The 13,617-nt window shown below is 40.5% G+C and overlaps 1 protein-coding gene across 2 annotated transcripts; it reads right to left on the bottom strand.

The window, feature by feature from the left end:
• Positions 1 to 9: 9 nt before the first annotated feature.
• Positions 10 to 12,598, bottom strand: cthrc1a (collagen triple helix repeat containing 1a). 2 transcript variants are annotated; one of them, XM_015358094.2, is made up of 5 exons: positions 12,315 to 12,598; positions 10,433 to 10,501; positions 3,642 to 3,851; positions 2,924 to 3,140; positions 10 to 313 (listed from the first exon to the last, which is right to left on the bottom strand). In XM_015358094.2, the coding sequence occupies exons 1-5, from the start codon at positions 12,429 to 12,431 to the stop codon at positions 171 to 173; spliced, it is 756 nt and encodes a 251-aa protein (XP_015213580.2). In that variant the 5' UTR covers positions 12,432 to 12,598; the 3' UTR covers positions 10 to 170. The 2 variants fall into 2 exon arrangements, with proteins under 2 accessions (XP_015213580.2, XP_015213581.2); XM_015358095.2 differs by lacking the exon at positions 10,433 to 10,501 and having other exon boundaries at positions 12,315 to 12,590.
• Positions 12,599 to 13,617: the final 1,019 nt, after the last annotated feature.

Here is a 13,617-nt window from a genome sequence, read left to right as displayed (position 1 = left end):
TAACGTGATACAAACAACAAAAAAAAAGGTTCCTGATAAATTCTTTTGTTGGATACTCTTGAGTTTCATATAGCATGGGTACGGATTAAAAAAAAAAAAAACTAATTGAAGGAAAATCCACCGTGTAATTCGGGGAAAAAAACGGGCTGAAGTCGGATTGGTGGCGCTTTTCACTTCGGCAGCTCCTCAATGATGACTCTGGACACGGAATTCCAGCCCGTGGACGCGTTGCCCCTGGGATAATCCACACAGGTCCCCACCCAGACGGCAACGTCCACCAGACCAGCATGAATGCCTTCACACAGTCCCTCCACTGCAGACAACACACAGCACAAACCAGAGACTCCGCATAATAATGCTTGCTTCTAAATTACATGGAGTGTACACTTGAAGGGATAATTTGAAGTAAATGTTGGTGTGTATTCTAATTGACCCTAACTGAGCAGCAGACGACAAAGACTGGTTCTCAGTAGTTACTGTCTCACAGTGGGGATGTGGGCACAGAATGGGTGTAGATGCTGCACCTTTAGTATTGGGTGAAATGGGCCCCTCCCCTCTGTGTAAAGTGCTTTGGGGTTCTGAAAAGCTCTACCACTGCAGTAATTTGTTAATCGCAACTAATTTGGTCCATAGTGTGGCTAAAGCTTGAGCATTGCTAAATTAATATGCCTTGAAAACGGCCACAGGTTTTAAAGGGTTGCTGTTTGCCAGAGGCTGTGTCACTATCATGGGAATCTTGGGTGGCTCTCCGATCAAAGCCTCCCAAAGTGCAGGGTAACCATTATTGTCAGGAGGTTAGCAGTACTGTCATGAATGAAGCTATCCCCACTGTTATGCCATTCTTAATCTGTAGCCAAGTGCTCCTAGAAACAGACCGATTGGATAAGAGCTAATGAGGAAGTTACTTGGTTTATAGCAAGCTACAGTAGTGCTGTCTTGCTGACCCAGTGTCTGAGGAACTGAATGTTATCAGAAATAGCCTTAAGCTGTCTCAAAGCTGTCTGTTTCTCTGCATTCCACGAATGAAAGGATATTAGATTTTGGAAGGAAGATTTAAGGCTTAGTGATTATTTTGTTTTGTGAAAGATGCTCTAGGCCACTCTGCAAAATCATATCTGGGTTTCAAAATAATTGGACATTCCATTTTGGGGGAAAAAAAAACATGGTTCTTAACATTTTAATAAATTGTCACATTTGTCCTGCATTGTAGTGATCCATTAGCTAACATTTCAAAATGCTTAGGAAATACAGTAGTTAAGAAGTACCTACTGTAACTGTTGCAGCAGAAAGGAGAACATTTTATATACTTAATTGTAGCCTGTCTTGGAAATATACCCTAGAACTGCTCTCCTCTGAGCCAACAACCTGCAGTGTTTCTCAGACTGAGCTCCGATAACTGGGATGCACTGCCATTCCGACATCACCCACTAGAAACTGGGTCCATCCTCACACCCTGCGATTGGATGATAACAGCCCATCTTGACTCACACCCTGACTGGGTGGGAAAACCCCACCAGTAAGGGATGTACTACATGGACTTGCCACGACACCTGATGACGTTCTGACCAATCATGACCTGAGACCATGAGACAGAAAGCTGTCACACCGCATTCTGTCTCCTTACTGACCAAGGTCCTGGCAAATTGACAAACTAATAGTGTGACTCCAACTCTAAATGGCTAAGGCCAAATAACTGAAAGAAACTGGCTGGCTTAGACTGAGATCGCACATGAAAATTATTTCTTCCAAAACCTTCCTTAAAAATGAAGAGTTCTATAACAATCCCAGCTGTGACCAAAATATTAAGTGGGGCACTTGTTGACAGAGCTGAATATCAATGCATATTCAGCAAAGTAACTACAGAACATGGGAAAGGAGACCAGCAAGGAATTCCTGGTTTCTCTGCAACTAAATCTTAAATTGGGCTGGATTCATGAGTCATGAGATTTTGTGCATCCTACATTGGAGGACCTGACTTCAGCAAACCACTAAGCAATGGAGAAACAGGACAGTCATCTGACATACCACCCAGTGGGCATCTATAAGACAGGCTTCGACTTGGGCTAGCTTTATCTCTTTCGCTTTTCATCACAATTTAGTTGAGAGCAGAAAAGAGTTATTATTACTTGACATACTACAGAGATTGTTGATTTCTGGTATGTGCTTCTGTTTTATTCCCTTTTCGTTTGAATTTTCTTAACGTTTTATACTAGAAATGCTCAACATTCTTTGCATGGCCAGACACTGCTGCATCAGTGTCTGTGGTCAGTGGGTTTGCTAGACTGTAACATTAAAACTGGCCATTGGAAGTTTGGAAAAGTACTATGTAAGAGCATTCCAAGCATTCACAAACCTAAACTATGTGTCATTTCAAATACAATGTAGCAAAGCAACTAACGGTTATGGAGCCATATTTTCTGTAACCACCATGCTCTCAAGCAAGGGCATCAGAGTTTGCAAAGACACAAAGCCTACTGCAGGTTCTCACTCACCACTACAAGGAATGAAAGGAAAAGAATCTTTTCCTGCAAGAGGTGACGTGGAAAATGTATGTGAAAGCCAATCGAAAATGTAATGTTGGGTTAGAATTTTTCATTTTGTGTTAGAACAGTCAGTGAAAAAGACATCTTCCCTCATGCAATAATATGAGTAATTGATATGACTGATGATGATATTTCCATCATTCTTTTTTGATATTTGTCTGAGCACTCTGTCCAAAACAGGTCATTGGGGAGCTGAAGCCTATCCCAGCAAGAAGCTGGCACATGATTGGCCCCAGCGCTGCAAGTCAGCAGTGCTAGCCATTGCGCCACCTGCTATGACACTTCAGAAATGTATCTACATTTCACTGAGTGACAGAAGAGTTTTCTGTTCTTAGCTCAGTTCTGCAGAATACTCGCCATTCTTCTCTGTAAGCACTTACCTGAGGAGGTTCTGTGTATATTAATAGTAGAGTTAAACTCAGGGCTGCCTTGGTCTAGATAGATGATGGCCTCAATTGGCAGAGGGCCTGTGCATTCAGCCCCATTAAAAGTGAAGTACCATCGCTGGCAGCAGGCATTCTTACACTTGAGTCTCAGGGAGCCGCTGAAGACAACTCTGAGGGCGCTGTCAGAGCGCATTTTTGTGAAAGTGCACTCCTAGAATTAGAAACATAAAGCAGGATGTACAATTTTAAAAATAACATTTTGAGCATCTCATAATATAATATATAATAAATTATTTAATAATAATATTTCAAAATGAAGCTTTATTTCATGGGCTAGGCTTAAATCCACAGTGTGTACACTATAGGCTGAACCTATGCTCTGACTCGGTACCTTTACCAATTACTTACACCCAGATTTCACCCTATAAGTTATATAGGTGCTATAATCAACTTAAAGCCATAAAATGTAAAGAATTCTATAAACTATTAGGAAAAGTTGTCTCCTGGGATATTCTTTTTTTTTCCCTCTAACAAGTTACTGTGGGACATGGAGAATTGAAGGTCTAGTGTACACCGGTAATAATTTTAAAATGAACAGCCTTTTAATATCACATATTCAAATATTTTTTTTTCCATTTTAACTAGACTTTTTTCCCCCCTCAGGACTGGGTCTCGCCCAGCCTGTCGTTCCAGCTTCTGTCGGCGTCCTTACTGCAATTTTTCCCAGGTCGATGCCATAGTTGAGGGACTTCCAGGCGCACTGCTTGAAATTGGGTTTCCAGGGCTCCTCCAGAATCTCTCTCATGCACTCTCCCTTCTCCCCTTTCAGCCCATCTCGGCCGGGTATGCCAGGTATACCATTCATACCGGGGTTTCCGTCTCTGCCTGGGGTGCCTGCAGGCCCCTGCATGCAGCCATTGTACTAGCAATGGGAAAACAACAAGAAAGGCTTTTTACGACCTGTTGCCAGAAATGCTGCCTGCAGTCACAAGCGCTCCCACTGAGTGCAGTGAGGTCAGTGAGTTCCTGTCTCTTTATCCTCTGGATGGAGAAACGTCTGCTCACCCAGCAGGAGCTAACACAGATGGACCATCGCATCACTGCTTTGTGCCAAACCCTACAACACCCCTCGGAGTAGTAGAGCAGTAACAGCTACGTAGTGAGTCGCTGTCAGATGTGATCCTCTGTCCTCATGAACCCTCGTGGAGTTCATTTCCGCTTGAGGTTTTCCCCAGACAGACTTACACCTCCCACTAATATCCTCTCACCCAGAGACCTTGAAATATCTTCATCATACATTCTCAAAGGAGGGCAAATCAAATGTTGTAATTGTTCACAAACAGAACAGAACAAGATACCTACATACAGTAAATTCTTTGTGACAAATAGATGTTTTACACTGTTGACCAATCCAGCAAATGAAATCTATTCTGATTCTTAAAATTAAATACAAGTAGGCTTTTGAGACGACATGGATTCAAGTTAGATAAGCATAATATGACCCAAACAATGCACTAGGAACCAGTTTATCAAGTTCTACTTCTCTTTATAGTAATAAATGAAACTGCAATTGTGGAATTTAATAATTATTTTTGCATTAAGCACAAATTAAGTGATTATAATCAAATAAACATTAAAAAAAAGATTATTTCAGCTCACAAAGACACGGAGGTATACAATTCTGTTTTGGAACAGAACATTATTCAGTGTCCTCCACGTCTCACAGAAAGCTGTTCAGGCTTTCGTTTATGAGTGTATTCAGAATATTTGTTATATCATTCTCATTTAAAAAGGTGATCAAAATTGTTTAAAAAATACATGGAATTTGTGTAATGTAAATAAAATTAGTTTATATATTCTGAGAAAACAATGCTATTTTAGTAAATCCTCATACCAAGAAACACATGCTGACCTAGTTTCTTCTGGGTGGTAGTTAAAGGATAAAGGAAGAAAAAATAAAACTACAGAAAATAAGGTAACAGATCGAATAATACACTTTACCTTGTGCTCACCATATCATGCATTTCAATTTCACTTTAATGGATAAGAAATATATGAAGCATTGGATTTGCTGTTTTTTTTAAACAGGAAAGTTAAAATACAACCCTGTGATTCAGAGCTGTATTTTATATTTGCTCCTTGATTGCTTACTGAGATGCTGTGATTACACATATAACAACATCAAACTCTTTGTTTCAGAATCTCAATAAAACCTTTAGGAGATGTTTTCTGAAAGCCCAAGATGATGTATATTCTATTAGAGAAAAAACAAAGTTAAAATGAGTTTAAAGATCAAAAATACAGTCTAACAGCACTGGTTCAAAATTTGAAAATAATGTTCAGATTGATAGAAGTTAGTCTACATCTTGGTAGTTATGCACGTCTGGGGCTTGTGAGCATTAGAAGTAATAACTCAGAAGGTATAAAACTATTTCAACATATCACAATGCCACCATGCCATTTAGCTTAGATTACATAAAAAATCTCTTAATACTTCATTCATATTCTATTATGTGTGTTTTTACTAATTTATACTTAATTTAGAATTTATATTTTTTGCTTAGATTATTTGAATGCTATCAAGCTGTAGCAGCAGAAATATCTAATGGAAAGGTTTTTCCATTGGCCAACAATGATGTAGAGGTTTGTCAGCTTGAGTAAACAGTGTTTCAACAGGCTTCAGAGCGCTGTGCAACGTACAGTATGCTGTATTTGTGTCCCCAACCCATTCTGAAAATGGCATCAAATTTCTTGGCTGTTGTTAGATATGTTGGGTATCAGGATGCTTTTCTCCACTATTTATGGTGTGAAAAGTATCATACAAGTGACATAATAAACAACTTCACTTTAGCCCCTGAAAGCATTGGTGTACTTAAATCTAGTAGATTATTTATTGAGAGCAGTTTCACAAGATTGATTTAATCAATTCGATTTTGTTTTATTGCTGATTATCAGTTGCTTTTAAAAAATGTCTTCCATTATGGGTGTATCAGAACTTCTGACAGGTCAAAGAAATGTTTCTTTACAAGGAATAGCAGCCATGACAGGCTTAAATGAAATTTCGTACTAGTTGCAGCGAAAACTGAAAAGCCTATTTGAAAGGTAGGAGCTACATCTGTGTGGCTGCCATCTGAGGTCAGTCTCTGGTTTAAAAAAATGAATCTGAAAATAGGAAAGGTCTACACAACAAAGAAGCAATTCAGAAAACTATGCATGTCTATCCTTGCAAAAAAAATGAGGAGTTGGCAACTAAATCAAATTAACGGCAATTATAGAATTGCTGCAATAACTGTAAGTTTGAAAGTGTCTAGACAAAAACATTTACCAACAGAATGTAAGGCAATGCTTTTGCTTTTGCACAGACATGGATCTGTGCCATCTAAAACAGCACTGTTCCCTGTGGATCTGTATTAATTTATGTTGATTTATATAAAGGGCTCTGACAAAACACCGCTTGTTTAATCCAGCGCATTGAGAGGCTGTAGCGATGGCGGCTCTGTACATCTGAACTGGTGGAGATCTGAGGGCACATCCTCTTACTTTACGCTGGCCATGCTCAGATAATTGGAGTGGAACTGGGCTATAACTTCTGCAAGTTGGAAAGCAGGATGCTTGTGATGATTGGGAAACAAGTGCTGATTGAAATTAATCTACAAAAAGAAATGACAGAATCTAACAGGGATTGAAGGTCTAAAAACTAAATAAACTGAAAAAAAAGGCATTCATGTTTATCTGTTGAAAATTCAGCTCTTGTACTGTATGTCTCACATATCTATAAGAGAGACAGATCTGACATACCAATCTCACACAGAAGTCCTGGCATTTTCACAAAGGCCATTCAGACTCTAAGATGCTCAACACATTCATACCAAAGAAAGTAGAAACCACACAGGGATAGAAACTCATTCCCCTGCATTTCTCAGAATAAACGTTGTATGTGTTTTCACAGAAGTGCTGGTATGCCCAATGATTAAATACTGTATATACTGCAGCCCACAGTTCCATGAAAGGGATTGTGCAATACTTTCAAGTATTATCAGGTTTCTTACAGGATATAGCATGCTGAAGTTTACTGAAGCAATAGATGTTGTGTGGAAATCACACAGAGGCAGTGTGTTCTTAGATCAGGTGCTTTTTTGTCAAGTGTGAACTAATATGGAAACGGTGGATTTTGTGCCAGTATGGAAAAAAAAATGAACACCTCACATGGTCCTGTAGGAGCCTATTCAGCAACATAGCACTCCTTTAAACGGTGGGGATATAGTTCATTTGACTAAGCTTTTTTTGTCCAGAGCAACATATCTTTTGTATTTCTACAGCTGGACGTTTAACTGGAGCAGACTGAGCAAAGCACTCAGGGGGACAATAGCATTATCCCACTCGAGACCTGGACCCACAACCTTTCAGCTCTGACCACTACTCCTCACCCCCCCCCACCCCATCCCCCCCCCCGCCAGCTGTCATTGCTACTCAATCAATTCAGGCTCAGCAGAAAATGGGCCATTTATCTTTTGGATTTCCATGTGGATGTGTGTCAGTGATACTAACACATTACAGGGTTCATTCTACACTTTGGGAGAAGGATTCCCTGTATAACCCTTATCAGAGCCTCTGAATCCATGCCTTTTCTGATCAAAACTCTAAAAGTGTGCACACAGAAAAAGGCTAAAACAAAGCCAGGCAGATATGTTAAGTTTCTGTTTTGATGGTGAAATGCCTTTGGCAATTTGGGATGTTTTTTTTTTTTTGTGTTGAGCAGTTTTTACACTCATTTGAAACCAACTTGATTTTAAAGGCTGCCTATAAAATAAAACATCAATCTGACTTCTTTGTTACAATCTATTTTCACATCTTGGCTGAACACCACCCAAAAGCAAACGAGTCTATGGTTTGTTCACCAAAATTAGCTTGCATATAGAAAACAAAAAAAACATTGTCGCAATCTGTGCTGGCAAAAACCATAGCATGAAAGTGTGCGTTAAAATAATACAAAGTTGATATTCTGGTGATTATAAGACTGCAAATGTAAGTGAACAAATAGGCTCTGAAGTAAAAAAACATGAAATATTACTGTTTTTCATTATGAAAAACAAAATACACTCTTATGCCTTTTAATCCTGTTGACAGTGACAGTTTTAATCCTGACAGTGAACTAACAGTTTTTTAAACATGCAACAATTCTACGTTGAAATGCTACTATAAACATTCTCATTTGTATTCTATAAAGCAGCTATTTTCTAGCTGCTTTATCCAATACAGGGTTACGGCGAAGCCACAGCCTATCCCAGCAAGCATCGGGCGCAGGGCAGGAGACAGCCTGGATAGGATGCCAGTCCAATACATATGGACTCACTCACTCACTCACTCACTCACTCACTCACTCACACACACTCACTCACAGACACACTCACTCACTCACTCAATCACACACACTCACTCACACACTCACTCACACACTCACACACTCACTCACTCGCTCACACACACTCACACACACACTCACTCACACACTCACTCACACACACTCACAGACACACTCACACACTCACTCACACACTCACTCACTCAATCACACACACTCACTCGCTCACACACACTCACACACTCACTCACTCACAGACACATTCACATACTCACACACACACTCACTCACACACTCACTCACAGACACACTCACACACTCACTCACACACTCACTCACACTCACTCACACACACACTCACTCACTCGCTAACACACACACACTCACACACACTCACTCGCTCACACACACTCTCACACACACTCACTCACAGACACACTCACTCACAGACACACACACTCACACACACACTCACACACACACTCACTCACAGACACACTCACTCACATACTCACTCACACACACACTCACACACACTCACACTCACTCACACACACACTCACTCACACTCACTCACACACTCACACACACTCACTCACTCGCTCACACACTCACTCACTCGGTCACTCACACTCACTCACACTCACTCACACACTCACTCACTCGCTCACACACACTCACTCACACACACTCACACACACTCACTCACACTCACTCACACACACTCACTCACTCGCTCACACACACTCACACACACTCACTCGCTCACACACACTCACACACACTCACTCGCTCACACACACTCACTCGCTCACACACACACTCACACACACACACTCACTCGCTCACACACACTCTCACACACACACTCACTCACAGACACACTCACTCACATACTCACATACTCACACACACACTCACTCACACACTCACACACACACTCACTCACTCGCTCACACACTCACTGACTCACTCACACACACTCACACACACACTCACTCACACTCACTCACACTCACACACTCACTCACTCACTCACTCACTCACACCAGGGCCAGGCTTCCCAGAAACCAATTAACCGACCAGTATGTCTTAAGATTGTGGTTTGATACCGGAGCACCCAGAGAAAACCCACATGAATACAGAGAGAACATATTCGCTCCACACAGATAACACTCCAGGTCCAGAATTAAACCCAGAGTCCCAGCATTGTGAGGCAGCAATGCTAATCACTATGTCACTGTGTCAGCTTTCTCATTTCTATCATGAGGAAATTTCTTTAGGTATCCACAGACATAAAAAACTTTAATTCAGTTGGGTAATGTTGCCAGTAAAGCCTTGATATTGAGCAAGTCAGTTAGATTCCTTCACAAAATATTCTTTTTGTTTCCTTTCCCTTCTAAAATCTTAATTCCCTATTTCTTTTACTCAAAATACATTCTTATGTTATGTGTTGGTTAAAAACATTGTTCCATGTTATCCAGGGAAATGTCTATTATTTGTGAGCAAACCTTTTTTCTCTAATTGCGAGGAATTCTTTTTCAAGAACTTAATTGGGATTCTTTTAGTGCCTCAGCTGAAAAGCAGCTGCTTATACAGTATATAATCTCCTTGACATGGAGTAGGGTTTACGAATGGCTCAATTATGTCATTCAAACACAGAGGTGAAAAATTAAAATCCACATATGACAGGAAAACGCAATTCCAATTAAGCAGCGGTGCACTTTTGAAAAATCTCAGATTGAAAACATTTCTTAAGGTTTGTCAAGACAGCTTCACAAAAGTCCCCAAGGACTGAAGGTTTTGACAGCTTTTCAACAAGTGACAGGTGGAGTTTCTCCTCCTCTCGTGAGAGAAAAAGCAAATGCTCTTGAAGGGGTTAAAATGATCCCTATATGAATTTCCCAGAAAGACCCATCTCAGGCTTCAGCTTGCGCTAAATTATTGCAAATCACTATTACATTTCTTTTCAGGCATGCAAGGTTAAGAACCAAAACCTTAGGCGTGTGAGAGGCACTGAAACCAGCACTGAGCAGGAGAGACAGAAGCAACTTTGCAGAGATATGGTGCACACGATGCCATGCCTGGGTGTCTAGAGAGGGGATCTCAGGAGGGTTATAATAAAAGTTTACCACATTTACATGAAAGGGGCGAGAGGCTTCAGCTGAGTGTCTGGTACAGTTCGGGCTGCTCGAATCACTTCCCGTGCACTAGAAGGTGACATAAACAACGTACATCAAAATCACATGCCGTTTTCCAGTCCACTGGCCATTACAGGATGTTGTAAACAATATGCTGCAAATGCATGCAGAATATTTGCCAGTAGTTAGCACTAATCTTGGACTGTCTGATGCTCATTAGGGTAAGCAAGTCTAGGAGGAACCTAAGCATTATCTTTCTCCATAAAACTTAAGGAGTTCATGTTGACTTGTAACTAGCAACCAGCAAAGCTCATAAGAAGCAAAATGGTATTCCCTTCCAGTCCTGTGGCATTTTATGATTCCCTCCATCACCTGGCTTGACCAATGGATTGCATCAGCCCTCTGGCTGGACTGCCTGCCTGACATACAGTATTTCAGGTCGGCCCCCTCTTTCAATGCAAAGAGGAATTCCAGATGGAAAAGGCCATGTCAGAATGGAAACTCTTGGCAGCTTCGCCTCCGGTGCTATACAGCGCTGCAGTGAGTTATCTTTCCAATCTGGAGAAAGCTGTCTTTCTTTCGGACTATTTTACTTTACAGCACATGTTAATTTACTGCCGACAGGTCTGAGGCAGTCTCTGTGGCCAGGTTCTGCTGTACCTCTATCAGGGCGATGACAGAAGTTGTGTCCTGTCTTCTTGATGCCTGTCCTGTTAATTGACTGAATGCAGTAACTTGTGGCAACCAGCCAGAACAAGACAATCCAATGAGGACGAGGAAATCAGTTCTGTTCTGGAAAATTCGGAAAGCCTAAAACTATGCTGTTGCCTTTGAGTATATTTTTTTTTCTAAACACACGAGTTGTAAATTGCTCTTCCCATGCTGCCTGTGTATAAACAGCTTTGAATTTCATATACTCCCAAAAAGGTTACACATCTGAATTATTCAGCATCTAATCAAGATGACACAGTGATGATAATCGATAACCGATGCTATCATCACCTATCCCCTTTCAGTCACCTTCACAGCGCCAATGTAAAACATTGGAAAAGAACAATACTGTTTTTGCTGCGATTTTTCTTCGGGGAATATCAAAATAACAAAAGGACATAACTTTTTAAATCGTTTAAGCAATTAATGCACTTACATTAGGTCGCGTACGTCAACTTTGCAAACATTAAGTGACTGATAGATGCGTTTTGAATGATGGAGAGGTACTGTACATTACACAACAGCACCCTTTGAAAAATTACGGCTGACCTAACTTATAAGTGAATAAATGCTAATAGATAAAGAGTGCACAAAAATCTAATCTAACGAAATATAATAATTTTTTTAGGATGTTTAGGGAGTCGGTGGCTCAGTAGGATTCTAGGGTAACACAATAAAATCACAAGACAATTCTTCATACTGGTCCATGACGCTGCGCTAAATCCGTGTTAGAAATGGTCTGTCTACATCAGAAAACAAATACTCTTTTGACGTTATTCTTAAAGGGAAGCCTGCGACTATTTTAGCAGTTTAAAACTTGACTATATGTATTCCTTAGTTCAACAGATTTATGCAATACGCTGCGAAGTAAATTAAAAGAAAACGTTTAAAAAACACGGAACAACGTTCCGTTTTGGACATTTCTAAATACTGGTGGAATTTTATAACTAGAACCGTTATGAAGTAAAGTCTAATGGTGTAGAAAGTAAGGCTACGTGCGGTTGCACTATGTAAGAGGTGGTCTATATGCTGAAGAAGTACGAGCCACATAACTGAACAAACTATGGGACACTAGAAAAAAAAATGACTCGGGTCTCTGTAACGACACAAATCCTTAGTCCTTGTTCATTTCAAAAGTGCTACACAGACGTGCAAAACAATCAGGACTTACTCTTTCAATGAATTCAGCGTCCCTCTGGCGAAGAGCCCTCTGTCTAACTTTTTCTGTCCCACAGTAGTGAAGGACCATCCAGGCAAAGAAGAGCAAACGAGCCAGAAGGGAGACCATATTCAAACCGCGCAACTCGCGAGAGAGAACAGTGAGGCTTCTCAGCGCTTCTTTGAAAAGATGGTTTTAGTAGCTAGGCAGGATTTAGGGAGGTGAAGTGCGCACTGTCTCCTACTGGTGAATTAATGTTTGTCTAGGATCACGAAAACTAAAACCCCCTTAGGGTTGATGGGGAGGGGGGGTGGGGGTCGGAATGTATCTCTAAGACCTCTCCTGCATCTGTAACCGTGAATCCTCCCCCTCAGCATTTATTGGAAGCTTAGGATAATTCATTAAGTACATTTTGACACAAACATCAGCCGTAGTTCTATAGATATCCTTTACACAAGCCTATAGGCATATGTTATGCTTTAGGTAGGTTGAAGTTTTCATTCTGTATATGCAGCGTATGACTTTCTGAAACAAAGCGGCATCTGTTCCAAAATCGCTTGGCTGAGCAGCTCCACTCCGCACCGAGTTACGTCCCTGGAAGAGACAAAAAATTAGTGTACACCCCTTGTCACTCTCACTCAGTGAACCAATGATTTTAGTGCTCTTCTTCAGAAGCCCGGAGGATGTGGACTAATGCGTTTTATATTATGATCACATTGCCACCCTTTTCCTTTGTAGAACGTGTCTGGAAATGATCTTGTAAAAGCTATGTTTGCGAAAAATGACCGGATTCAGTCATTGAAAACCGGTTTGGGTGCACTTCTGATTGAAAATTCGTAAAACGTACAAAGGCCGATGAAAATAACGCAGTTTTACTATAAACAACGAAATATTTTTGTCACTATTAAAACTGATTATATATTCATACTGTATAATCACTCCACTCTGTTAACCCGTATAGACACGCCTGATGTTTTAAAATCAGGAAAAATTCAACTCACATCCCTACCAAATGATGTATGTTAGAACATCACAGAAATTGTTTAATTAAAACGTAAAATTGGTGACGATACGTTTGTTAATGGAATGTGCAAGCTTCAAAATACTCTCATTGCTTAACTGCAATTACAGTAACTGTAGATTTATAAAGCTGTCAGGAAAATGGCAATGCTGTTTTTCATAGCAGTTTTTTTGTAGTGACAGCTGTGACATGTTGGAACTGCTGTCTGGTAGGATTCTGTTCCAATCCTGTTATAAAGCCTGAACAAGCATGTGCCTGTTCACTGGTCTCTAAGCTCCAAATGCTACACATTGT

This window comes from Lepisosteus oculatus, chromosome 10, assembly GCF_040954835.1.
Source record: "Lepisosteus oculatus isolate fLepOcu1 chromosome 10, fLepOcu1.hap2, whole genome shotgun sequence".
NCBI classification, from domain to species: domain Eukaryota; kingdom Metazoa; phylum Chordata; class Actinopteri; order Semionotiformes; family Lepisosteidae; genus Lepisosteus; species Lepisosteus oculatus.
This window is presented reverse-complemented; position numbering and strand designations above follow the sequence as displayed.